The following is a 26,188-nucleotide window of genomic DNA, read 5'->3' as shown; positions in this document are numbered from 1 at the left end:
GCAGAAACATTTTGTGGTCCCCTGGAATCTTTCCTAATGTTCAAACTGATTTGTGCCTGCTGCATTTGACCTCTCCTCTTACTGTCTTGGGCACTCCTACTCTAAGCAAGAAAACCATGTGTGCAACTTCTGGCAACTCTGCCTGTTCTTTCTTCCTCCTTGCAGAAGCAGCTCATTATGGATGTGAAGGCACTGACCAGGGTACTGTTCCTTTATATCCCATTACCCATGTTCTGGGCTCTTATGGATCAGCAGGTAAGAATAGTTCTTTGGAAAGCTATCCTTTCTTCTAGACACTTCCTTCTCACAGGAAGAGGATTTCTCATAATACCATCCATTTGCCCTAGGGCTCACGGTGGACTTTGCAGGCCACCAGGATGAATGGGAATTTGGTGAGTAGAAGATTTTCCAGAGAAGTCCATTCTCTTCTTCATCCATATTGAGGAAAAATTAATTTTTTTTTTCCATTTTGGTGGCTGGCTGGTATAGGTATTGAACCCTGGACCATGGCATTATCAGCACCATGCTCTAACCACCTGAGCTAACCAGCCAGCCCTGGAAAAATTAATTTCTTTGTGTTTTTGCCTGACTTAAGATTATTAGAGAGGTGCTTTTAGCTTTAAGGTACTGAGTAGGCAAAGATAAAGAAAGGTAGTCTGGAAATAAAAACCAGAATCTTATCTTTGGAAAACAGGAACATAGGTATGGGAAAGGTTTAAATGTATACAAATAAGTGTTGAGAGGATAGCAAATGAGGTGATACAGACCTGGGATAGTGATTTTCTTCTATCTAAGCTCATCCTCAGGCACAGCAGGGATAGGTTGGATTGGTGGTACTACACAGCTGGTCCCATATCTCAGGCAGGGATCACAGTAGGGAATCTGTGGGAAATGGAATAGTTTGTTCATGGATATGGAAAGAATGGGAAGGATGTATACATTATTTTCTCTTTTCCAATCTCCATTAATTAGTTCGCTCAAATAAGGTAGCATTACTGCTCTCAATTGTTCCACAACCTAGATTATTGTACTATTTTTCTACCTTCTCAGTTCTGAAGAAGACAGGGTGGAACAATACCAGAGTTATATTATTCCGCCTATTTGAAGCCTGCCAAATATAATTTTACCTTCTCCCTTCCTCTAGTTTTCCAGGGTTTACCATGGTGATCCTCTTATTGACCCTTTGGAGAACAACTTTGGAAGTAATATGTGTCAGTGAGAGTCTACCCTAACCACAGTGTCTTGTCCTTCATGTTATTACCACCTACAACTGCAGTTGCTGCGATTAATAAAATTACACTAGACTTAAGGAAAGCATAGTACACAGAAAAGAATATTTTCCCTTAGGCCCATCTGCCTTCAGCAGGCAGACCCAGAAGCTATCCCACCTCTGTCCCCACCCCAAATACCCTCACAGGCAAGATAGTGGCCCTGAACCAAAGACCTGATGAGTTTTCTCTTTATATGCTTCTTACCTGCTAATTAGCAAGATTGTACATCTACGCTTTTCTTGTCTTCAGCAACCATCTAAATATAATTTGTTATAATGTTTCAGGGTTTTTTTGTGCTTCAACCCGACCAAATGCAGGTAGGAGACTTCTCTATAGACATGGAGACATTTCTTTTCTCATCTATACCACTACCTGAAGTATTACAATTAACAACCATAATTTGATGGGGTTTTTTTCCTTGTATGCTGAGGAGAGCCAAGCATAGAGATGAAAACATCTCTTTAAGCTCCACGCTTCTCATTCACTTTCCCTATTAAATAAGCAGCTCTTATCCAACACCAGGGAGAGTGAATTTTGAGCCAATAAGTAAAGTATAAGCATTGGGGTTTTTTTCCATGTCAAGGTAGTGTAATTGGAAATATTGTCAAAGAAAGTATAAGGCCTTGTTGTATGAGCAATGAGGTCAGAATCTCTGTTTATTGTACCCTCACAGTTCTTTTTTTTTTTAACCCCTTGTTCAACAATGCCCAGTTCTTCCTTCTCTCCTTCCTTTTACTCTGGCCATGACATTTTCTCCTTGGGCTGTGGAGCTGGAGAAGATACATGAAAATGGGAGGCAAGAGCTCCTGATATGATTGGCAGAGAAACAGGCTCAGAGTGAAACTGGTCTCTTGGGATATTTGGAAGCTAAGGTGCTATGCAAGGGAAATAGAGTCCTGGATGTAAAGGGACTGAGAAATGTGGAATCAATTTTGTGTTCACTATGATGAAAGTGTGTAGATGTGAGAGAGTGCACACAAGCAAATGAAAACACATGCTTACACTCATGATAGAAAAACACTTGTAGCTAATCCTTTTTTACCATGGTGTTACAGGTAATAAATCCCTTTCTGGTACTTATCTTCATCCCGTTGTTTGACCTTGTCATTTACCGTCTGGTCTCCAAGTGTGGAATTAACTTCTCGTAAGTGCTCACTATGCCTGTATTACTCCAAACTCAATCTTTGTCCAATAAAGATTCAATGTCAGTATTTTTCTACTTAATGATAATTCATTTTGATTTTTCATTTATCTGCTTCTATTTTTCCATGTTAGACTAAGTGCCTATTAATATTGGAAAAGTGAATTAGATCTAACTAATGCGCGTTCAAACCATTACTGTGGACTTGACCTGTGATGTTGAAGGGGTAGGTCTAGGCTTCATGGAAAGTCAAAAGTATGTGAGATTAGGCTCGTAAACCAGCTTGCTGCTTTGTTCTTGAATATTGCCTCTTCAGAGAAGTCCAGAGCCTTTTATGACAACTAATTCCTTTATATCGCCTGTTGTTCCTATGAAACAAATGCGGGACCTGGTAGGTTTGGGGATAGAATTGTTCCTAATTACTACTTTTCTCCTATTCTAATAGAGGTGTTATTCTTTGTAAAATTTGGTAAAGGAGGTTTTCAATCCTCCTTTCATTTTTGATTTAATAGCAATTTTGTTTTGACGACTACTTTATTATATTCAAATGGCCTTTTGTCATTTACTCATTCATTGAGACAATATTAGGGAGTTCAGGACCAATGCCATGCAAATGTAAATCAAGCACAAATCTTTCCCTCAAGGAATTTACTGTTTAGGAAGGAGCTAGAGCATATGCAAGGATAACTACTACACAGATAAAATATGTTAAGTACCCTAGGATGGAAAAATTGAAATGCCAAGGAAATGTATAGAAGGTAGAGAGTCTTTCCTACTGCCAGGGTGAACAAAGACGTCTGAAGAGAAAATGAGGTAAAAATATGTATGGTGCCTGGCATATGGTAAATGTTTAATAAATCTGGTTGTGTTGCTATTATTTTTTAGAAATTTTTTTTTTTTTTTTGGTGGCTGGGCAGTATGGGGATCCAAATGCTGTTATTTTTCACATTATGACATAATGGATAGAAAAACCATTGTAAGTAAAGGTAGAAGTGGGAAAATGTGGTGCATTACAGAGAAGAGCAGTTCAATGTGACTCAAGTAAAATGAGAAAGAAGGATGTGTGAAGGGGAGTTCTAGGAAATACTTTCAAAAGTAGTTGGGACCAAATCAAGAAAGGTCTTGATAGTAGGCTAAGAAGTCTGGATTTTATCTTTAGAGTCTAAAGTTTAGATATATGAGTAATTGTCTCTCCCTTTCATCTGCAGCTCACTTAGGAAAATGGCTGTTGGTATGATCCTAGCATGCCTGGCATTTGCAGCTGCGGCAGCTGTAGAGATAAAAATAAATGTGAGTTCAATAAATCTTAAGCTCCACGAGGGCAAGACCATATCATATCTGTCTTGTTCACTCTTCTGATATGTTCAAACTTGATTCCCTGCAACCTGCACAGTACCTGTTTTACAGGAGATGCATAATAAGTTATTTGTGATAAATGAGTAGATACAGGGGTAAACCAACAATGTGAAGTGAGGCCCACCTCCGACCTGAGTGATTCAAAGTGTATTTTCAGAGAGTTCCCAAACACTAATATACAAGATATCTAGCTGTCTCTTTAGGGAACACAGGTTTGTATGATGCCATTCTAGATACTCAAACAAATACCTTTGGCAGATTGAATAGCCATTATCAGGAATGAAGTATGAGGCCACAGCTGAATCAAAAACACACACTGGTGCTTGCCGCATTGAGTTGGTGTTTCTCCCTCCAAAGTGCCTTCAGTGTTTTCTATGCCAAATATTCTTCAGAGGAAGTAAACTGTGTCCTCTTGGCTAGATAAGCTAGGCTGTCAGAGACAGGACTGAGAAATGTGTTCTCATTGTATCTGAAGGGGTATTTGTTGGTGGTTTTGACGTGTGTTCTCTGTCCTAAGGGAATGGCCCCACCCCAGCCAGGTCCCCAAGAAGTTTTTCTGCAAGTCTTGAATCTGGCAGATGATGAGGTGAAGGTGATAGTGCTGGGAAATGAAAACAATTCTCTGCTGGTAGAGTCCATTAAATCCTTTCAGGTGAGGTATGGGCCTGAATGAATTAGAAACTCTATATGCCGTATTGACCTTGATTTTTTCTTAACATAAATTATATCATAAACATCTTCCCATGTCCTCAGATAATCTTTGAGAACATGGTTTTAATAGGTACAAATATTCCATCCTATAGATACATCATAGTTTATTTGAACATTTCCTTATAGGAATTTAAGTTTTTAATTATCATACATAATCCTATAATGAATAACCTTACTCATAAATCTTTATGCATGACAGTAATTATTTCCTATGGTAGATTCCTTGAAGTGGAATTACTAGGTTAAAGAAAAGGAATTGCTGGGTTGAAAGTATCTGATGAGGTCACCCACCCTTAGATGCTATGAGATCGTGATGTCCAAGATGGGGTAGAAGGTGATTGGACTTGTCTTCATCCTACAGAAAACTCCACACTATTCCAAACTGCACTTAAAAACAAAAAGCCAGGATTTACACTTCCACCTGAAATATCAAAATTTGTCTGTGTACACTGAGCATTCTGTGGAGGAGAAGAACTGGTACAGTCTGATCATTCGTGAGGATGGAAAAAGTATCTCCAGCATAATGGTAAGTTGACCATTCCAAGTTGTCATCTCAAAATAAGATGACTGGCTCATCAATGTCTTACCAAGGATCTGCCTGATGGTCAAATTTTCTGATTATAGGTTCCCTTTTGTCAGCTGTTACTGATTTTTACTTTCCTCTCTTGTAGGTAAAGGATGTAGAAAACAGAACAACCAATGGGATGACAACCATAAGGTTTGGATGTCAAGGAGACCCCAGGCCACTTTGTTCTCTTGAATCTTGGATCTCTTCTGATCTTTGGGGCCCCACATGAAGAAGCCTCCTATTCTACTTGTTCTGGACAGGAATTCTGTCTCCTAGAATATCAGGGCACTGGAGTCATAAGGCATTTTCCAGGACAGTGAAAGGCAGATAGGTTTGCTTTCTCATGTGGGATTCAAAGACGACCCTGTATCCATGTATGCCCCCTGTGCTGTAGTGCATAAATTCCTTGGGCTAAATTTTATTCATTTATCTTGCTCTCAGGAAAATAACTGAGTACATTCCTCTCTGTGATCACCAGAGGGAAATAATCCTCCCTTCGTTGTTGGTAATTGGATATTTATCTTTTAAAGTACAGTTTTTATTAAAAACCCATAGAAGCATCATTGTGAAGTACACGTTTGGAGTCAAAAGACTTGGTTTTGGATACAGATAAGGCTGAAGGTCTTGTTAGACCACGAGGGTAGTTACAGAATTGGAGCACCAAAGAGGTCACCAGCTCTTTGTGGAAGGAATTAGACATGAAATAGACAGATGCACCTGCCTATGGCCACCACAATCAGGTGGTTGCTATTGAGAAAGCATTTTAGAGAAGAACTTTTAATGAAAAGTCTGAATTTCACTGAAAGGTAGAACAGCCATAATAACTTGCCTTTGAATATACTTTAGAAAAAGCAAATAGCTAAAAATAAATGACAACAGTTACACCAGAGAGCCATAGGCCTCTAGAAGGTCAGTGCAGGATGATCTAAAGTCCAGGAATCAACATTCAGAATTCTAGAGGGAACTGCCTTTCTTGTCCTTTGGGCCAGAGACCAAGGCAAAAGCTATCAAAATAGAAATGTACCAAAAACCCATCCTGAGGGGACAGTCTAGGGGCCCAGGTTCAGAAGACTAGAAAGATGATTCTGGAAGGGTCCAAGATTCCTGCAGTCCCCAAAACAATGATAACAGACTACTGTGGGTTGGGAATCTGAGTTTTGCATAAGTCAAATCAGACTTCATTTATAAGAGGATATCAGTTTTATGTAGATACTATTATATCTTTATATATACATAATTGTCTTATTTTTCTTAATAAAGTCTCAGTTTGAGGGAAAGAAATTAGATGCACCTGAGCTGAATTAGTGAACAAACTCTGATTACCATAGGTGATCATGATAGTGTTCACCCCACTGGAGATCTGGTGAGGATGTGATGGATAAAAAGGTAATACTTCAGGAAGAAGAAAGTTGGGGACAGCCAAGACAATCGATTACATCTTACATGTGAGTTCATTCATTTGTCCAGTTAACAATATATATCAAATGTACCTTTTATGTGCCAGCCACTATTCTAGGCACTGAGGATATAGTAAATAAACAAAACAGAAAAGGCTCCTACCCTCTTTTATTAGATGTCCCTATTTGGATGTGTTTGTCTGATATGTAATAATTTCTCTATTCTCAGGTTTGTTAACACTTTGCATAAAGGTGTGAACATCTCTCTGGGTACAGATATCTCCTTCAATGTTGGTGAAGACTATGTTGTGTCTGCTTACAGAAATGTGCAAAGAGGAGAGTAAGAGCGTTGCCCTGTGGACATTTTACTTTTATCAAGAATTTTTTATTTAAATGTTATTGTTGTGTATAAGTGGGGACCTCAGGTACATCTGGGCTAATTTTGAGGATAGACAGACTCTTGCTTTTTTCCAACTCTTTCTTCTTCCCTCAGTCTCATCTTTTTCTGCACATGTATATTGAGATCATGATTCCTGTGATGGTCATACTGTATAGTTAACATGGCCCATCTCTGTGAGGTTCACAAACTTTATTGTCGGTTCCTGCTACTACCCTTTGGCACCTTCCCTTGGCACCTCATTACTTAGAGTTTATCGTCTCAGTTTCACTGTTTTATGCTGTTCCACAAAGTCATAAGATTTGCGTGACAAAAATTCACCTGGGCCTGGAGTCCACCAACGATTTGTGCCTTCATTATTCAGGTTTAAGATTTAAAAACAAGGGCCGGCCCGGTGGCGCACTGCTACAGTGCACCGCTTGGGAGCGCGGCGGCGCTCCCACCGAGGGTTTGGATCCCACATACAGACCGGTTCCCGCTCACTGGCTGAGCGAGGTGCGGGCGCAACACCAAGGGTTGCCATCCCGTTGCTGGTCCCGGTCCGGTACGGGCGCGACACTGAGGGTTGCGATCCATTGCCGGACACGAAAAAAGACAAAAAGGAAAAAAAAAAAAGATTTAAAAACAAAAAAACAAACCTGACAGGCAATAAAGAGCTCCAATTAGGGGAAGAAACCTAGCATTAAATTAATTCACTCCTAGCATTGTCTCTCTGCAAAGAGAAATGGTTGTTTCATTGCTTTCCTCATCATCAGCAGAGAGACAAGATTATTTTTTTTCCTGGAGATGGGAGTGCTTTTCTAAACTGTGGCATTTATTCTAACCTAAACTCATTCTGTTCCAGATACCCTGCAGTGCATTTTAGAACAGAAGATGAAGACTTTTTCCTGAATTTGGGTCTACTAGACTTCGGTGCAGCATATCTGTTCATTATTACTAAGGTACGTAGCTCACGGCCATATCCTCCCCACCCCCTACACATATATGTATATACATCCTGAGATCTTCTTGGCAGGCACAAAGGACAAAAGAGATCCTGTGGCAAGACAGGATCACATACTTACTCCTCTTGTGAGGTGACAAACTCTACAGTGATTTTAGAAAGCCCACTGTCACCACAGGTATATTAAAAGAGACAACATCAGCAGCAGGCAGTGGGTCTTGGGGAATGGGAAACGTAATTTATCTTGAGTCCTCACTATGAGATGGCACAGTCTGCTCCAATCTCATTATGGCCTCAAGAAAACAAAGATTATTTATGCAAAATTACTTATGTCTTCTTGTTTGACTCTATATGCAAATCTCCCAGTTCCCCGGAAATTTGATCTACCAGCATGTCACAGTCTGAAATACCCAGACTGGTAGTAAGTGTCAATCTCTACACAAAGTTTTGGGGTCCAAACTGTGGTCCATCAAAAGCAATTGTCTCAGTAATCAGAGTTTATGCTCTCAGTTTCACTGGTACCTCTGAATTTTAATTTTGATGTCAATCTTGCCTTTAATTTTATTTCATTACTTTTGATTCTGTACTAAAGATAAAAATGTAGTGAATACAAAATAGAGTGAACTTTTCTATAGGTGTGGTACCTATAGAATCTATTAAATTTTATTTACTTTACTAATTAATTAATTTGTTTAACTTGCTCCTTTTGGTGTGCCATTTTTATAACAGCTTTATTGAGACATAATTCATATACCATACAATTTAAACCATTTAAAGATTAACGAGCGCCACTGCGCTTCCCAAGCGGCGCACTATAGCAGTGCGCCACCGGGCCGGCCCCAAGATTAATGGTTTTTAATATACCAGTATTACTATATTGAATATATTGTTATGTACTAAATATATATAGAGAAAGAATATATATTCAATAATATGTATTCAATGGCTTTTTGTTTGTTTGTTTTGGCAGCTGGCCAGTATGGGGATCCGAAACCATGACCTTGGTGTTATTAGCACCATGCTCTCCCAAGGGAGCTAACTGGCCAGCTTCAGTGATTTTAGTATAGTCACAGAATTGTGTAATTTTGGAACATTTTTCATCACCCAAACAAGAAATTCCATACCCATTAGCGCACCATGCTCTCCCAAGGGAGCTAACTGGCCAGCTTCAGTGATTTTAGTATAGTCACAGAACTGTGTAATTTTGGAACATTTTTCATCACCCAAACAAGAAATTCCATACCCATTAGTAGTCACTCCCCATTTTCTCCCAAGCCAGTACTCCTAGGCAACTGCTAGTCTACTTTCTGCTTATAAATTATTCTATTCTTTTCTATTCAGGATATTTCATATAAATGGAATCATACAATATGTGGCCTTTTGTGTCTGGCTTCTTTCACTCAGCATGTTCTTCAAGGCTCATCCTTGTATTAGCACTTCATTTCTTTCTATTGCCAAGTCATATTTCATTGTATGAATAAAATACATTTTTTTTATTTATTCATCAGTTGATATACATTTGGGTTGTTTCCACATTTTGACTATTATAAATAATGCTGCTATAAACATTCATATACAAGTTTTTATATGAATATATGTCTTTATTTCTTTTGGGTATATACATAGGACTGGAGTTGCTGGGTCACATGGTAACTATGTTTAAACATTTGTGGAACTGCCAAACTTATCCAAAGCAACTGTACCATTTTACATTTCCTCTAATAGGGTTGCAATTTCTCTACAACATCACCAATACTTGTTGTTTTCTGTCTTTTTGATTCTAGCCATTCTGGTGGGTATGAAACAGTATCTTCATTGTGTTTTTTATTTGCATGTCCCTGATGGCTAATGATGTTGAGCATCTTTTCATGCACTTATCAACCATTTGTATATCTTCTTTGGAGAAGTATCTATTTCAAACCTTTACCCAGTATCCAATTGGATTACTTGTCTGTTTATTATTGAGTTGTAAATATTCCATGTATATTTTAGAAATGTCTGTTATCAGATATACAATTTGCAAATTCTCCCATTCAATGGATTGTCTTTTAACGTTCTTGTTGGTGTCTGTTGAAGCACAAAAGTTTTCAATTTTGATGTAGTTCAATTTATCTATTTTATTTAATTTATTTTTTTTGGTTGATTGTGCTTTTGGTGTCATATCTAAGAAACCATTGCCTAATCCAAGGTCACAAGGATTTATGCTTATGTTTTCTTCTAAGAGTTTTATAGTTTTAGCTCTTAACATTTAGGTCTTTAATCCATTTTGAGTTATTTTTTGTATATGGTGTGAGTTAGGGAGTTCAACTTCATTCTTTTGTATGTGTATATCCAGTTGTCCCAGCACAATTCATTGAAAAGGCTATTCTTTCCCCCCATTAAACAGTCTTGGAACTCTTGTCAAAAATCAATTGACCATAAATAAATGTGATGGCTTCTTTCTGGACTTTTAATTCTATTCCATTGATCTGTATGTCTGTTGTTGTGCCAGTACCAGAGTCTTGATTATTGTTCTTGGTGGTAAATTTCGAGTTAAGAAAGTGTGAGTCTCCAACCTTATTCTTTTTCAAGATTGATTTGGCTATTCTGGTTCCCATGAATTTCTATATGAATTTTTGGATCAGCTTAGGATAAGAAGCCAGCTGGGATTTTGATAAGGATTGCATTAAATCTGAAGATCATTTTGGGGAGTATTGCCATATTAACAATGTTAAGTTTGATCAGTGAACACTCACTGTCATTCTATTTATTTAAGTCTTCTTTAATTTTTTTCAACAATGTTTTGTAGTTTTCAGAGTATACGTTTTACATTCATTTTGTTAAATTTATTCCTAAGTATTTTTTTTTGAAGCTGTTTTTAATGGAATCATGTTCTTAATTTTATTTTCAGATTACTCATTGCAAGTTATAGAAATACAATTGATTTTTGTATATTGATCTTGTATGCTGCAGCCTTATTAAACTCATTTATTGGTTCTAATAATAAATTATAATAAAAATAATTTATTAGTTTTTTAGCGGATTCCTTAGACTTGCTACATACAAGATCATGTCATCTGCAAATAGAGATTGCTTTATTTCTTCCTTTCAATCTGGATGCCTTTTGTTTTTTTTCCTTGCCTAATTGCTCTGGCTTGAAGCTCTAGTACAATGTTGAATATAAGTGGAGAGAGCAGATATCCTCTGGGGGGGAGCATTCAGTCTTTTCTCATCAAGCAGATTACCTGTCGGTTTTTCATAGATACCCTTTATCAGATTGAAGAAGTTTCCTTCTATTCTAGCTTGTTGAGGTATTTTTTGTTTGTTTTACCATGAGCAGAAGTTGAATTTTGTCAAATGCTTTTTCTGTGTTTATTGAGATGATGTGGGTTTTGTCCTTCATTCTATTGATATGGTATATTACATTAATAGATTTTCAGATATTAAACCAGCCTAGCCCTATTGATATTTTAGGGCTGCTGTAACAAAGTACCACAGGCTAAGTGGCTTACAAAGCAGATATTTATTGTCTCACAGTTATGAAGGCTAGAAGTCTGAGATCAAGGCATTGGTAGGGTTGGTTCCTTCTTAAGGATTGTGAGGAAGAATCTGTTCCTTGCCTCTCCCATAGTTCCTTGTGGTTTGTTGGAATATTTGGTATTCCTTGGTGAGTAGAAGAATCACCTCAATGACTGCCCTCATCTTCACATTCCTGTCTGTGTCCAAATGTCCCCCTTTTTAAAATAAGGATACCTGTCATATTGGATTAGGCCAACCCTAATAACTTCATTTTAACTTGCCTAATTACATCTACAATGACCCTATTTTCAGATAAGTTCACGTTTTTTTTTTTTTGTCTTTTTTCGTGTCCGGCAATGGATCGCAACCCTCAGTGTCGCGCCCGTACCAGACCGGGACCGGCAACGGGATCGCAACCCTCGGTGCTGCGCCCGCACCTCGCTCAGCCAGTGAGCGGGAACCGGTCTGTATGTGGGATCCGAACCCTCGGCGGGAGCGCCGCCGCACTCCCAAGCGGTGCACTGTAGCAGTGCGCCACCGGGCCGGCCCTAAGTTCACGTTTTGAGGTATTGGTGTTAGGACTTTGGCATATGAGTTCTGGGGTACACAATTCAACCACAACACTTGCATTCCATTATTTTGTTGTTGTTGTTCTGTCTCTCATATGCTGCTCAAGGCAAAGATCATATATATTGTTTCTGAATACTAGGATCTAATAATCTTCTAGAGTAGAGGTCATAAATTTGGGGTCTAGAGACCAAGTTCCTTCCATAGTCCTGTCTTGTTTGGCCTGCCTAGTGTTGAAAAAAAATAATGGAATAATAAATTGCCAATATGTAAATTATAGAGATTTCACTTAAGAAATTGGATTACTAACATTTCTTGGGAAAAAAATCAGAATTCCATAACAGGTATTACTGTGTCATTTAGCTTGTGCTGTAGTGGCTGTGCCCTTTTGATGGGACCTATGCTGTCTAGACCATAGTCCTCATCATTCCCATTCAGCCTGTTTTATTTATTTGATTACCTGCCTGTGGCATTTAAGTATCTGACCTTGATTTAGAAACTCTGATCATGGTCTTCTGTGATACTGAGGGATTATAAACAGATACCCAGGTATTGTTCACACTGTCAACTAAAGCAAAGCAGGATTCCTTTACCTTACTATTTTGAACCCAATGGCCTTTTGACTCAGGGAATCAAGAGCATTCGGACATCAAAGACTTTTGATTTCAAGGACTTTTGACCTCGATGTTTTAACTTTGCTATTTTTATTTCATTTTGATCCATATATTTCTCCTATTACCTAATCATAGTTTTACTTCAAGAAATATGTATAATTTTTACAATGTTATTCCATTCATAATAAAAGATATTAGTAGACACAATCTACATAAAACCAGCCATAGCTAAAAATGTGCATATGATAAAAGCACTTTTAGACAAAAACATCCTATTTGCAGAATCACATATTAATAACAAAAAATTGACTCTGAAAAAAATTCTTGTTGACCAAAATTGTACAGAAAAATTGCGTCTTTTTGACAAAATTTAGATGTGTAAAATGTGTGTTCAAAAATAATGACCAGTAAATAGAATTCAAAATAATGGGTGGTATTTGATATGGATTTTTAAAAAATTGATCAATAAAATCTTCAGTGTAAGAGTTACCAAGAAAATAACTCATTTTAGGGCCGACCTGTGGCACACTCGGGAGAGTGCGGCTCTGGGAGCGCAGTGATGCTCCCGCCACGGATTCAGATCCTATATAGGAATGGCTGGTGTGCTCACTGGCTGAGCGCCGTGCGGGCGACACCACACCAAGGGTTGCGATCCCCTTACCGGTCACGAAAAAGACAAAAATAAATAAATAAAAAATAAAATTGAAAAAAATTATTTTAAAGTTTTTTTTTAAAATCTTGGTAAAATATATATAACATAAGATTTGCCATTTTAGCTTTCTTCAAGCATACAATTCCATGGAATTAATTACATTCACAGCATTATGTAGCCATCACCCCTACATATTTCCAACATTTTTTGGCATCCTAAACATAAACTCTGCACCCATTAAGCAATAGCTCCTGGACTGAGAGTCTTAACATCTGGGTTTAAAGTCAAGTTCTGTCATTTAATAGCTTAGACAACTCATAAGACTTTGTAGTCCCATTTTTCTCTTACCTAAAAAATTAGCACAACTCCTACAAGCCAAGATGATGTGGGGATTAAATGATGTATGCGTAACACATTGCAAATATTTATCAAATGAATGAAAATAAGATATTGGAGAAAGCCCCGACTCTCTAGGCTTCAGACTCCTCATCTGTAAAATGAGGAGGTTGGGTTAAATGCTTTCGAATTCATTCCAGCTCAAATAATCTGAGATTCCTCCATGCTTGCCTATTTTGAAGACTTGTACTGACCAATGGCATTTCTGCTAAATATGGGAAAACTGGGTTTGGTATCTTATGAAGTCAAAAGACAGGGAATAGATTTCTGATAGAAGAAACCATAGCAACTACTCTGGCCACACTAAAGTTGCTCTCGTCCCCAAAGCCAGGTGATTAGAAGAGTGTTTTTTTTTTGGAGCGCCGCCGCGCTCCCAAGCGGCGCACTGTAGCAGTGCGCCACCGGGCCGGCCCGGAGAGTGGTGAATTTTAATTCTGGCACTGCCTTAAATAAGTGGGAGCGCCGCTGCGCTCCCAAGTGGCGCACTGTAGCAGTGCGCCACCGGGCCGGCCCGAAGAGTGGTGAATTTTAATTCTGGCACTGCCTTAAATAAGTATGTGATCCTGATTGAGACCTCCATCTTTTTTGGCTTGAATTCCTTATATATGACCCTGCACTGTCATCTTGACTCCCAGGATCATGACAGTGCAGCATAGGAGTCTGTACTGTTTGGGATGCAGGAAAGAATACTTAAAGATTAAGACTAAGGGCTGTGGCGTTAGACTGCCCATGTTCAAATTTTGGCTGCATGACCTATTGTATAATCTTGAGCAACTGAATTATCTCTCTAATGTTTTTCTTTATGTATAAAATAAGAATACTAATATAACTTATCTCTTAAGGTTGTAATGATGATTATATGATATAATTAATTAAAATATCCAATTAAGGGCTCCTTTTTATTCTTGCTGTTAACATTATTACCACCCCCTGAATCAATGTGATAGCTGAACTTAGTGGGGGAAGTTTGAATCTGGAAGCTTTTATGGGAAAAGTTTCCTAGATAGATGCATGGGGCGTGAGAGCAGCGTAGGGAGTTTGTTTACTTTCACACTTGTATCCTCCCTAGGCTCCCTCTAGCATGAAATCTGTACTCCAGGCAGCCTGGTTATTGACAGTTGCAGTTGGCAACATCATCGTGCTTGTCGTGGCGCAGTTCAGTGGCCTGGTACAGGTATGGATCTGAGGGAAGCAGGAAAACCCCAAGTTTTCCCTCCAATTTCTCTCTTTCTCCTCATCTCTCTGCCTCTCACATACTCCATTCAGTTCTGGGAAATAAGACGGGTTAGATATACAGACTTTGCCAGAAAAATAGACATACTACATAAGTAGCAATAATAACCACCATATGTCTGTGTGAGGAGAGGCCAGTGAACCCAGTCTTCTTCCAGCAAGTCTGCCTAAACCAGTGATCTCAGGTCAGTCTGCTCCCCAATCCTCATTCTGTCAAGATCCCTTTAGTTTCAGCTTTCTCCATATTCTTCTCTTATATTTATTTCTCCCTGCAGTGGGCTGAATTCATTTTGTTTTCCTGCGTCCTGCTGGTGGTCTGCCTGATCTTTTCCATCATGGGCTACTACTATGTTCCTGTAAGGCCGGAAGATATTCAGGGTCCAGAAGATAAGCAGATTCTCCATATCCAAGGGAACATGATCAACCTAGAGACCAAGAAGACAAAGCTGTAATGACTCCCTGGACTTTGCCATGATCATAATTCCTGGCCCTGATCTCAGCCATTACCTATCTTCAACCATTTTTTTCTCCTATAGGGTTAAGTGAGAGAGGTAGCATCATATCTGAGCTGATTTCCTCCAGCTTTCTCCTATGATAGAGTCAATTCTAGGACTGGGCTTTCCAGTACATCTTTAAACAAGGCTCCTGAAACTCTGTCTTCCCACCTATCAGTGAATGCAGTAAATGTAGTATAGTGTTGCTAAAACTGGCCTGGTGTCTCCAAGTAGCCATGAAAATACAAATGTATAATAGAGTTCAGTCTCTGGGTTTGCAGAGTTATATGGGAATTCCTTTACAGGTTCTGCTATTTAGAACTGTTGACTCCACTTTTCAAGGTGCTGAATTAGAGGCAAAATCGCAGAATTACAGAGAAGTGGTATTTCAAGTTGCTTTTTTGTTTGCTTTTTGGGTTTTTTTGTTTGTTTTTGTTTTGTTTTGCTTTGCTTTTGGCAGCTGGCCAGTAAGGCTATCAGAATCAAGTTTCTTTATAAGCAATGTAATTGTGCTATTCACAAGGACCTCAAGAACTGGTATGTATGGTGTGGTCTGGTTTAGGTGCTGGCCTGTCAGCTATCCAGGTTTGATAAGACATTGGTACATTTTTCAATACAGGTGTTAGGAGACAGAATACCATTTTATTAACACACAGGAGAAGATATATCTTTCTGTTTATTACAGTATTTTATCTCCTCATTCAAACATTTCTTTGTCAGTACTGGTAGATCCTGGAAACCAGATTAAAGATAGTAGACATTAGTAAATATGCTGCTGGAGGAACAGGTATAAATTGTAGAAATACTGATGAGCTGTTCATTCTTCTATGGTACACATTCCTTTCAGGAACTATGAAGTTGTGGCCCTGGACTATGCCCTTCTGTGGACAGTTGTGTAGACACTAGTTACAACTTGCTTTCTCTTATTATTACATCTTGTCTTGCTTATTGCAGCAAACCTTCCATAATAACAATGTTTTTATAAATTCAACTTCCTTTTTAAATATCCCATTTAGCCTCAAAATAGTGATTCTGTTTTGGTGATTTTTCCTGGCTTACTTTTGCCATAATTTTTATTTTTTTTATTTTTTATTTTTTTTAAAAGATGACCGGTAAGGGGATCTTAACCCTTGACTTGGTGTTGTCAGCACCACGCTCAGCCAGTGAGCGAACCGGCCATCGCTATGTGGGATCCGAACCCGGGGCCTTGGTGTTATCAGCACCGCACTCTACCGAGTGAGCCACGGGCCGGCCCTTGCCATAATTTTTAAATGCCATTTCTTCCTTTAAGCCTGGAAATTCCCTGTTTATTTGTACTCTACGTTTGAAGTTCTAAAATGGCGATACTCAAATACAGGGGCATGGTCCTGCATGACAATCCTATCAAAATCTGTGTGTGGTGGGGGGATGGTAGAGCATGAGGGGTGTGTGTGTGTGGGTGTGTGTTAATGAAAAAAGTTGAGAAGTATCACCTTGCTCACAATGAATGAGTCAAGAGAGACACATGAGAATATCACGACTGTGAAGTGTGTTGCTAGGGGGGAAAAGTTCAGAATCACTCTACTAGAGGGCCTCATTTCTATTGGTTTTACTCCATTATTTTCATCTAGAACAGTGTTGAGTCTCATTGTCAATGTAGCAGGTAAAAGAATTCTCTCCAGTTACTTACACTTTGTATACTTTAGTTTTAATGATCAAGGTTTCAGAAATACAGAATGGCAACAAAACCACCCAGATGTGAACCTGACCCTACTTCTTTAGAAGACAGCATGTTCATTTTTAAGTAGATTTAACCCAAACTGTTCTATGAATATTGTTTCAAGAGATGTTAACTTTGATCTGTGAATAAAAGTGTCTATAGACAAATAAGTTTGGGAAATGAGGCATACTGTATCCTCTTCTTAACATTTGCATATTAAAGACTCTAAGATATCCTACAGTAAAGACACAAGACACTTTGTGTATCCTAACATGGTATAGTGTACTGCAGAACACTGGTTTTGGTCAAGTTGAATTATGAGGATGAAAAAAAAAACCAAAAAGCAAAAAAAGCCACTGGTTTGGGAAAAACTGTTAGGCAATTCTTCCTTATGCTGAACTAAGAGCTTCCTTTCTGAAACCTCCTACCATTGTTTCTTTCTTCTGTAGCTAACAAGAATAAGCCCCTTTTTCATGTGGTAAACTTTTAGCTATTTGGGGAGAGCTTTTATGGCTCTTCCTCAGTCATCAAGAATTCATCAAGCTAAAGATTCTCAGTTCCTGTAATGGTTCCTCAAAAGGCATAGTTCTGTCCTTTCACCATCCTGATTTCTCTCTTATGAAAAATATCTTTTACCTGAAATACAGCAATCAAGATTAAGATATCATAATATGTCATATCTGGGGACAAATACAACACTCCAGAAGTGGTCTGACCAGAAGAACTAGCACCTGCCTTTCTCTAAACAATGCACTTCTGTTAATGCAGCTTAAGGTAACATTAGATGTTTTGGAAACTACATCACAATGTAGGCTTATATTCTAACTGTATGGTTAGCTAAAGCCTCAAAGTTTTTGAAGAAAGCTATTGTTTATCCACATACATCTTTGAGTTCTACTATATGCCATTCACTGAGTCAGGTGTTAGAGAAGGAAAGATAAATAATACACTCTACCTGTCCTCAAGGTTATCTTACTTGTCTTGACTGGACTGTCAAGATCCTGGAAAGTACAAAGACCTTGAGGAAGTGATGGTGTAATAAAGAAGAGCAAGAGGGACAGTATGACAAGAGTAAGTAAGGTACGAAGAGGTAGAAAATACATTCAGAGCAAGCTAGGAATTAGATCTTGGGCCTTGTGACTATGGTAAAACACTTTGATGTCATTCTGAGTGAGATGTTAAACTGTTGGAAGTTTAGAACATTGGAATGACATGACTTGATTTTCTGTTTAAGATCACTCTGGCTGCTGAGTGGAGAACTGTCTATAGGTAGGAATGAAGAGAAGCAAGGAGTCCAGTTAAGAGGCTTTTGCAATAGTCCAGGCAATGTGGACAAGGTGGTAGCAGTGGAGGTGGAAAGAAATGGTTTAATTTGGAATTAAACTTTAAGGTAGAACTGACATGATTTGAGTGTGATTTAGATATGTGGTTTGAAAGAAAGAAATCAATGCTGACTTACAGATTTGGGTCTGATTAGTGAAAATGAATCACAGTGCAATTTTCTAGAAGTAGAAAAGACTAGGGCAAGAATAGGTTTGGGGTATAAAGTAACTATTAATTTCATTTGGAGCATGTTGAGCTTCAGATGCCAATAGGTATCCAATTAGAGACATTAACCTGGCAGTTTCACGTATGTGTCAGAAGTTCAGGTAAAAGGTTGGGGCTAGACATATAAACTTGAGAATCATCAGCATATAAATGGTATTTAAAGCCATAAAACTGAATTAGATTTCCTAGCAAGTGAATGTATATAGAGAAATCATTCAAGAACTGAGCCCTCGGGTCCTCCAACATTAGAGGTCTAGGAGATGAGGAGGTTGCAGCAAAGGCAGTGAGATGGGTGACCTATGAAATAAGAGGAAACTCAAGAGAATGTGATTTAATAGATGACACATTCTTTATTATAATTAGATAAAAAAAACAACATAAAAAAAAAATCTTTGACCTAAAGGAAGCACTTGTTCCAGTAGGCAAATCTGGGTTCTGCTAATTTCTATGTAAGTTTGCCCAAATCCTTTTTCCTCTATGATTTAATGGCTTGCCTTTCTTTCTTCCTTCCTTCCTTCCCTCCCTGTTTCTTTCCCTCCCTCCCTCCTTCCTTCCTTCCTTTCTTTCCTTCCTTCCCCTCCTCCTTCCTTCTTTCCCCTCTCTCCCTAACTTTTTTTCTTCTTTCTTTCTTCCTGCAGGGCATTGTGTCAGGAACTGTGAGAAAAATAAATGGGTGTAAAGAACCCTTGCTCTTAAGGAGTTTCTTTTCTTTCTTTCTTTTTTTCTTTTTGCGGCTGGTCAGTATGGGCATCTGAACCCTTGACTGGAAGGAAAAGAGGCTCCCTGCTTGTGAGCATCTCCTCCTGGCTCTTTTTGTCACTCAGTTCTCAGGTTACCTCTCCATCATTAATCTTTCAATTTGAAATAACCATCTCTCATTGCATGTATAAGTATGGATTTCTGAGAAAAGAAAAGGCCAATGGACTTAGTTCAATCAGGAAATATTTATTGAGCTCTTGCTATGTTCCAGATGTGCTAATGAGAATTTTTTTAAAAGGTGTTGTGTTTTCACTAATAACCAATAACAAATTTGGTCAATTCTGTTACCAAATGTGTGTGGATTTCTCCGCTTCAGCAAGCAAGCAATCAATTCTGTGGCAGATAACAGCTGGGTGTCTTCTAATTAAATTTTGACACTATGTGCCTCCCCTTCAGTTCATTCACATTAATATAGGATAAGGTTATATAGATGCAGAACTGGCAGGCCATTTTTACCACCAGGCGATAGAGCTGCATTCATTGTTAACCCAAATTTTGCCAGATGGGGTGAAGACACAACCTACCCCCATCAGGCCCTTAGGAATTTTGACATCGGGTTTAAAAACATTGTTACAGTTCCTTGCTTAGGAATCACCCCTACTTTCAGCACTTGTACTTTCTACTAGAACCACTGCATGGGAGGAGGAAGGGGGGGAATTGAGGTGATATGGGGAAGAAAGAAAAAACTATAGTTGTTATACCAGTGTAATCCTCCCTTGGCAAGAATTGCATAGTCATACCAGCATTCTTCCCCACCCCCTCTTCCCCAGATCCACCAGAAATACAGAGAAATCTAATGGGGTCACTCCTTTAGTCCTACTCATGTTGAATTTGAGCACACACTCATGAAGGCATGTAAGACAGCCCCTTATGCTTTTATCTCTCCCCGAGACAACCAGTGTTTCAATTACCATTCCATCTTTCTATCAGATTATTACTATGAGGAGGATATTTCTCTCCCATTGCTGGACATTATGGGCTATTCAAGTGTGTTCCTTGGTTTGAAGAAATGATGGATGGCCATTCAAATCCTTGCAATGTCTTCTGTTCTGGTTTTTTAAATAGCACTCTGAGCATTTGTATCTTCTACCAGGTAAGCAAAGTTTAGTACAGAGACTGTCTATTCCTGTCAAGACCCACTTGTAGCCCTCCAGCGCTACCAGTATCAGTCTCACTTACCAGCTGTATTCAGGGCCTTCCCACCAGGGAGTCTGCCCCATAGCAATCAGCAGTTTCTCTCCCTTCTGCTGGCAGTCAGTAAGAGTCCTTACTGGCACTATGTGCCTGAGAGGGTACAAAAAGAATATGTCCAGATTCATCCCATCTCTGCACTGCTGTAGTACCCCCCTGTCCACTCATTTCATGGACCCAGGTGGCCACCCTAAGTGAGCACATGGGGCTATCTGCTTGTCTATTCCAGTCAACTTTCGAACTTGAAAGGGGGCTCTTCTGATAGGCATCAACATAATCTACTTTAACCCTCAAATTTCCATAGGGCTGTGCCTTGTATGGACATCTCTTTAACAGGCTAGGTTTTCATTACCTTCCTGCCTGAATATATGGCCAANTCTTTATTATAATTAGATAAAAAAAACAACATAAAAAAAAAATCTTTGACCTAAAGGAAGCACTTGTTCCAGTAGGCAAATCTGGGTTCTGCTAATTTCTATGTAAGTTTGCCCAAATCCTTTTTCCTCTATGATTTAATGGCTTGCCTTTCTTTCTTCCTTCCTTCCTTCCCTCCCTCTTTCTTTCCCTCCCTCCCTCCTTCCTTCCTTCCTTCCTTTCTTTCCTTCCTTCCCCTCCTCCTTCCTTCTTTCCCCTCTCTCCCTAACTTTTTTTCTTCTTTCTTTCTTCCTGCAGGGCATTGTGTCAGGAACTGTGAGAAAAATAAATGGGTGTAAAGAACCCTTGCTCTTAAGGAGTTTCTTTTCTTTCTTTCTTTTTTTCTTTTTGCGGCTGGTCAGTATGGGCATCTGAACCCTTGACCTTGGTGTTATAACACCACATTCTAACCAAGTGAACTAACCAGCCAAGCTCTCAAGAATTTTCTAGTCTGCATAAGAAATATGACACATACATAAATATAATCTAAATAAATAATAATATAATAATTTTCATTTGTTTAGCATCTTCCTTTTCTCATATGTTATCTCAATTCTGTTTAACGAAGATAGAACATGACCTGTACAAAAGACTTTACAAAATGTTGTGGAATTTCATGGAAAGGAGAGATTACTTCTGACTATGGGAATTAGGGTAGAATTCATGGAGCAGGCATGAAGTAGATAGCATTTTAGTCTTGACTTTGAAGGTGACTAGAATTTGGACATGAGGCAAGGGACAAAAGAATATTCCAGGTAGAGAGTCCATCACAAACAAAGATGAAGAGACGGACAGGTAAACATGAGTATGACTAAAGAAATGATAAGTAGTCTGATTTGTGTAGAGTAAAGAATGTGCAGAGTAATGGTGGGAGACAAGGCTGGAGGATAACATGAAGGGTACTGACATGTTAATGCAACAGATCCTCGTAAACAGATCCAATTTGACCAATTCCTTAACCAATTCCAAGCCCTCCATGGCTTCTCATCCTTCCTGGAATAAACTACTTAACCTGATCTATAAAGCCGCATGTGATCTGCCTTTGTCTCACCTCATCTTTATCATTCTCTGTTCCTTTGATCACTATGCTACAACTACACTGGCCATCTTTGCTTCTCAACCATGCCAAGCTTGTCCCTGATGGGATCTTTGCACCACCTGGAATGTTGTTCCCCTGATATTCTTCGTTGGCTCTTTTTGTCACTCAGTTCTCAGGTTACCTCTCCATCATTAATCTTTCAATTTGAAATAACCATCTCTCATTGCATGTATAAGTATGGATTTCTGAGAAAAGAAAAGGCCAATGGACTTAGTTCAATCAGGAAATATTTATTGAGCTCTTGCTATGTTCCAGATGTGCTAATGAGAATTTTTTTAAAAGGTGTTGTGTTTTCACTAATAACTAATAACAAATTTGGTCAATTCTGTTACCAAATGTGTGTGGATTTCTCCGCTTCAGCAAGCAAGCAATCAATTCTGTGGCAGATAACAGCTGGGTGTCTTCTAATTAAATTTTGACACTATGTGCCTCCCCTTCAGTTCATTCACATTAATATAGGATAAGGTTATATAGATGCAGAACTGGCAGGCCATTTTTACCACCAGGCGATAGAGCTGCATTCATTGTTAACCCAAATTTTGCCAGATGGGGTGAAGACACAACCTACCCCCATCAGGCCCTTAGGAATTTTGACATCGGGTTTAAAAACATTGTTACAGTTCCTTGCTTAGGAATCACCCCTACTTTCAGCACTTGTACTTTCTACTAGAACCACTGCATGGGAGGAGGAAGGAGGGGAATTGAGGTGATATGGGGAAGAAAGAAAAAACTATAGTTGTTATACCAGTGTAATCCTCCCTTGGCAAGAATTGCATAGTCATACCAGCATTCTTCCCCACCCCCTCTTCCCCAGATCCACCAGAAATACAGAGAAATCTAATGGGGTCACTCCTTTAGTCCTACTCATGTTGAATTTGAGCACACACTCATGAAGGCATGTAAGACAGCCCCTTATGCTTTTATCTCTCCCCGAGACAACCAGTGTTTCAATTACCATTCCATCTTTCTATCAGATTATTACTATGAGGAGGATATTTCTCTCCCATTGCTGGACATTATGGGCTATTCAAGTGTGTTCCTTGGTTTGAAGAAATGATGGATGGCCATTCAAATCCTTGCAATGTCTTCTGTTCTGGTTTTTTAAATAGCACTCTGAGCATTTGTATCTTCTACCAGGTAAGCAAAGTTTAGTACAGAGACTGTCTATTCCTGTCAAGACCCACTTGTAGCCCTCCAGCGCTACCAGTATCAGTCTCACTTACCAGCTGTATTCAGGGCCTTCCCACCAGGGAGTCTGCCCCATAGCAATCAGCAGTTTCTCTCCCTTCTGCTGGCAGTCAGTAAGAGTCCTTACTGGCACTATGTGCCTGAGAGGGTACAAAAAGAATATGTCCAGATTCATCCCATCTCTGCACTGCTGTAGTACCCCCCTGTCCACTCATTTCATGGACCCAGGTGGCCACCCTAAGTGAGCACATGGGGCTATCTGCTTGTCTATTCCAGTCAACTTTCAAACTTGAAAGGGGGCTCTTCTGATAGGCATCAACATAATCTACTTTAATGTAACCCTCAAATTTCCATAGGGCTGTGCCTCGTATGGACATCTCTTTAACAGGCTAGGTTTTCATTACCTTCCTGCCTGAATATATGGCCAAGCCATAGGCCACTGCCCATGAGTCAGTAAAAACCCAAGCACAGGGGCTTATAACCACTGTTCAATTCTTCCATTGCTGCTAGGAAATTCAGCCCACCGAGGTGATTTGTTTTTACCTTCTTTGGTCAGAGTGGCATCCTTCCAAATAGGATGTTGTCGATTCATCTTGAAATTGCCATCCACAAACCAAGCAGCACTCCGTAGGTCAGTTGAGAGCTGTTTATAGGGCACTGTCCAAGTGACAATAGAATCCAGCAGCTCCTCATGCAGTTCCAGAGTCAGTCCTAGGGGAAGGAAAAGAGGCTCCCTGCTTGTGAGCATCTCCTCCTTGCATTCTCCAGGTAGCATGATCATGTATAAAGCATTTCCATTTTATTATGAAACTCTTCTGGGCACTATCATCCCCATTAGAGCGTTTCTCTGACATCACCCAAGACATCATGGGTATTTCAGGCTTCAAGATTATTTTATGTCCTTCAGTCATAGAGGTAGCTTCAATTAATACCCTATAGCAAGGTAGGAAATGCCCCCAAAGGGGAATTTCTCTAGTCTAAAGTCCCAGTAAGTCATCGCTGGGAGGCATTCCCAGACTTTTGCAATAAGCCCCAGTAAACGGTCCACAAAGGGAAATTTAATGGAGAATTTATCCATACTAGCACTCTGGGAGTTTTTTGTTTTTTTTTTTAAAGATGACTGGCAAGGGGATCTTAACCCTTGACTTGGTGTTGTCAGCATCACACTCTCCCAAGTGAGCCACGGGCCGGCCCTAGCACTCCAGGTTCTATTCCATATTGTGTGGGCTTGGGTAATCTTACAGGTTCCCATTTAGCATATCCAATTAATATTCCTAGAAGGGCGGATTTACTTACCTTCTGTTTTACAGTACTAGGTAGGAGAAACATTCCCCAGTGAGATAGTCTCCATAAAACAATAAGGTAAAAGAGTCACAACCACTTCACATGAACCATGTTCAAATATACCAATTTTCCTATGAAGTTTTCTCTTAATTTCATCATCCCTTAATTTCCTAACTGTAGGCTCCATTAGGACTTTATCAACAGGTTTCAGAATCACAGTGCTCTGGGCTTTTGTGTCAAGGAGCTCCAGAAAAGTTTCTTCTCTACTCCCTGACCATTTTACCCTCTCATACAAAAGGCCTTGGATCCCCTGCAGGGGTTTGAGCCAAGGGACACTGGCCTTTCTTCAATCTTTATCTTGATTAAACTGCCTCAGTATTGCCCAGGCAATTGTTAGTCAGCTTTCTCATTGTAATCTCTCCCTTCTGGCTTTTTTTTTTTTTTCCTTTTTGTCTTTTTTCATGTCCGGCAGCGGATCGCAACCCTCAGTGTCGCGCCCGACCGGGACCGTCAACGGGATCGCAACCCTTGGTGTCGCTCCCGCACCTCGCTCAGCTAGTGAGCGGGAACAGGTCTGTATGTGGGATCCGAACCGTTGGTGGGAGCACCGCCGCGCTTCCCAAGCGGCGCACTGTAGCAGTGCGCCACTGGGCCGGCCCCCCTTCTGGCTTTTTAAACTTCTCCAAACTGGGGTAAATACAGCAAACTTGTTTGAAACCCTTTAAAATTAGGGGACCAGCAGGGGCTCCCTTTGGTCCACCCAACCTTTTATAGTGTTGTATTAAGACTCTTGTTTTAAGCCCATCAATTTCCATTTCGTTCTTCCCATTTCTTGATAACCACCTAAAGATTTCCGCCCTACTGAAACAAGTCCTGTGACTTTCCCATTTCTTTTTTCTTTAGTTTCACATTTATAAATGTTTTCTCTATTCAACTTATTTTTTAATAATTATTTAAAATTTTCCACCTTCCTGGGATATGTCTTTTGACTCTCCCCTATGCCTTTCCTCATTCTTTTGATAATTAATCTAATGTTTTTATTAGTATCTATAAGACCCATGAGGGGAAGCTGAAACAGCAAATTTGATAGGCTTCTTGAATTGTTTGGTTTTGCAACAGTAAAATCACATGGGATGCCCATGTAGAAGGAGCCCCCTTAATCACAGCATTTACCATAACCTGGGTAATGGGCATATTCAGCGGGTGTGTATCCTGGTCATCATAAAGCCAGTCCCACATGGCTTGCATACAAAGCATATTAGCTGCTTCATCTGGGGTGCTCCACTTAGCATTTATTGGGGGAATTGGGCAGTCCCCTATCTAAGGATAAACACATTTTACAGTGGCTTTTATCCAGTCCTTCAGTCTGGCTGTTCCCTCTGGAATAACCTCCTGTGTGTCTGGATAATGTATAGCCATCTGTGATTGTTCAATAGTTAGCTATGGATCATGCATTAACCTGAACATACTCTTCCACTCTGCAGTATTTAAAACCAAAGACCCTGCTCCTAAATTAGTTACTTTCACATCTCATTTTAATAAAGGTTTTGAGGGAGCTGATGATAACTGATCTACAGAATGAAACAATTCCTTCACTATATACCCTCTGGTTTCAGTAGTTTCTTGGTTTTGCCCCCCCCCCACCTTTGACTACCTTCTTGGTACCCACAAGTCTTAGAGGTTGTTATCCCTGCATAATTTTTCCTTTTGTGGCTGGCTTTTTTTTTTTTTTTCCTTTTTGTCTTTTTTTCATGACCGGCAACGGATC

General features: G+C 39.4%; 1 protein-coding gene across 1 annotated transcript in view; it reads left to right on the top strand.

The window, feature by feature from the left end:
• SLC15A2 (solute carrier family 15 (oligopeptide transporter), member 2) overlaps nucleotides 1–15,630 on the top strand; it is a 37,038-nt gene extending 21,408 nt beyond the window's left edge. The window contains exons 10-21 of the mRNA XM_008564889.1: nucleotides 166–255; nucleotides 348–392; nucleotides 1,556–1,588; nucleotides 2,327–2,415; nucleotides 3,621–3,702; nucleotides 4,286–4,420; nucleotides 4,841–5,005; nucleotides 5,151–5,197; nucleotides 6,674–6,784; nucleotides 7,686–7,782; nucleotides 14,581–14,685; nucleotides 15,020–15,630. Of these exons, the coding sequence (XP_008563111.1) occupies nucleotides 166–255; nucleotides 348–392; nucleotides 1,556–1,588; nucleotides 2,327–2,415; nucleotides 3,621–3,702; nucleotides 4,286–4,420; nucleotides 4,841–5,005; nucleotides 5,151–5,197; nucleotides 6,674–6,784; nucleotides 7,686–7,782; nucleotides 14,581–14,685; nucleotides 15,020–15,196 (1,176 nt within the window). The 3' untranslated portion in view covers nucleotides 15,197–15,630. The remainder of the gene's footprint in view (nucleotides 1–165; nucleotides 256–347; nucleotides 393–1,555; nucleotides 1,589–2,326; nucleotides 2,416–3,620; nucleotides 3,703–4,285; nucleotides 4,421–4,840; nucleotides 5,006–5,150; nucleotides 5,198–6,673; nucleotides 6,785–7,685; nucleotides 7,783–14,580; nucleotides 14,686–15,019) is intronic.
• Nucleotides 15,631–26,188: the final 10,558 nt, after the last annotated feature.

This window comes from Galeopterus variegatus, unplaced genomic scaffold (assembly GCF_000696425.1).
Source record: "Galeopterus variegatus unplaced genomic scaffold, G_variegatus-3.0.2 Scaffold192, whole genome shotgun sequence".
Taxonomy (NCBI): Eukaryota; Metazoa; Chordata; class Mammalia; order Dermoptera; family Cynocephalidae; genus Galeopterus; species Galeopterus variegatus.
This window is presented reverse-complemented; position numbering and strand designations above follow the sequence as displayed.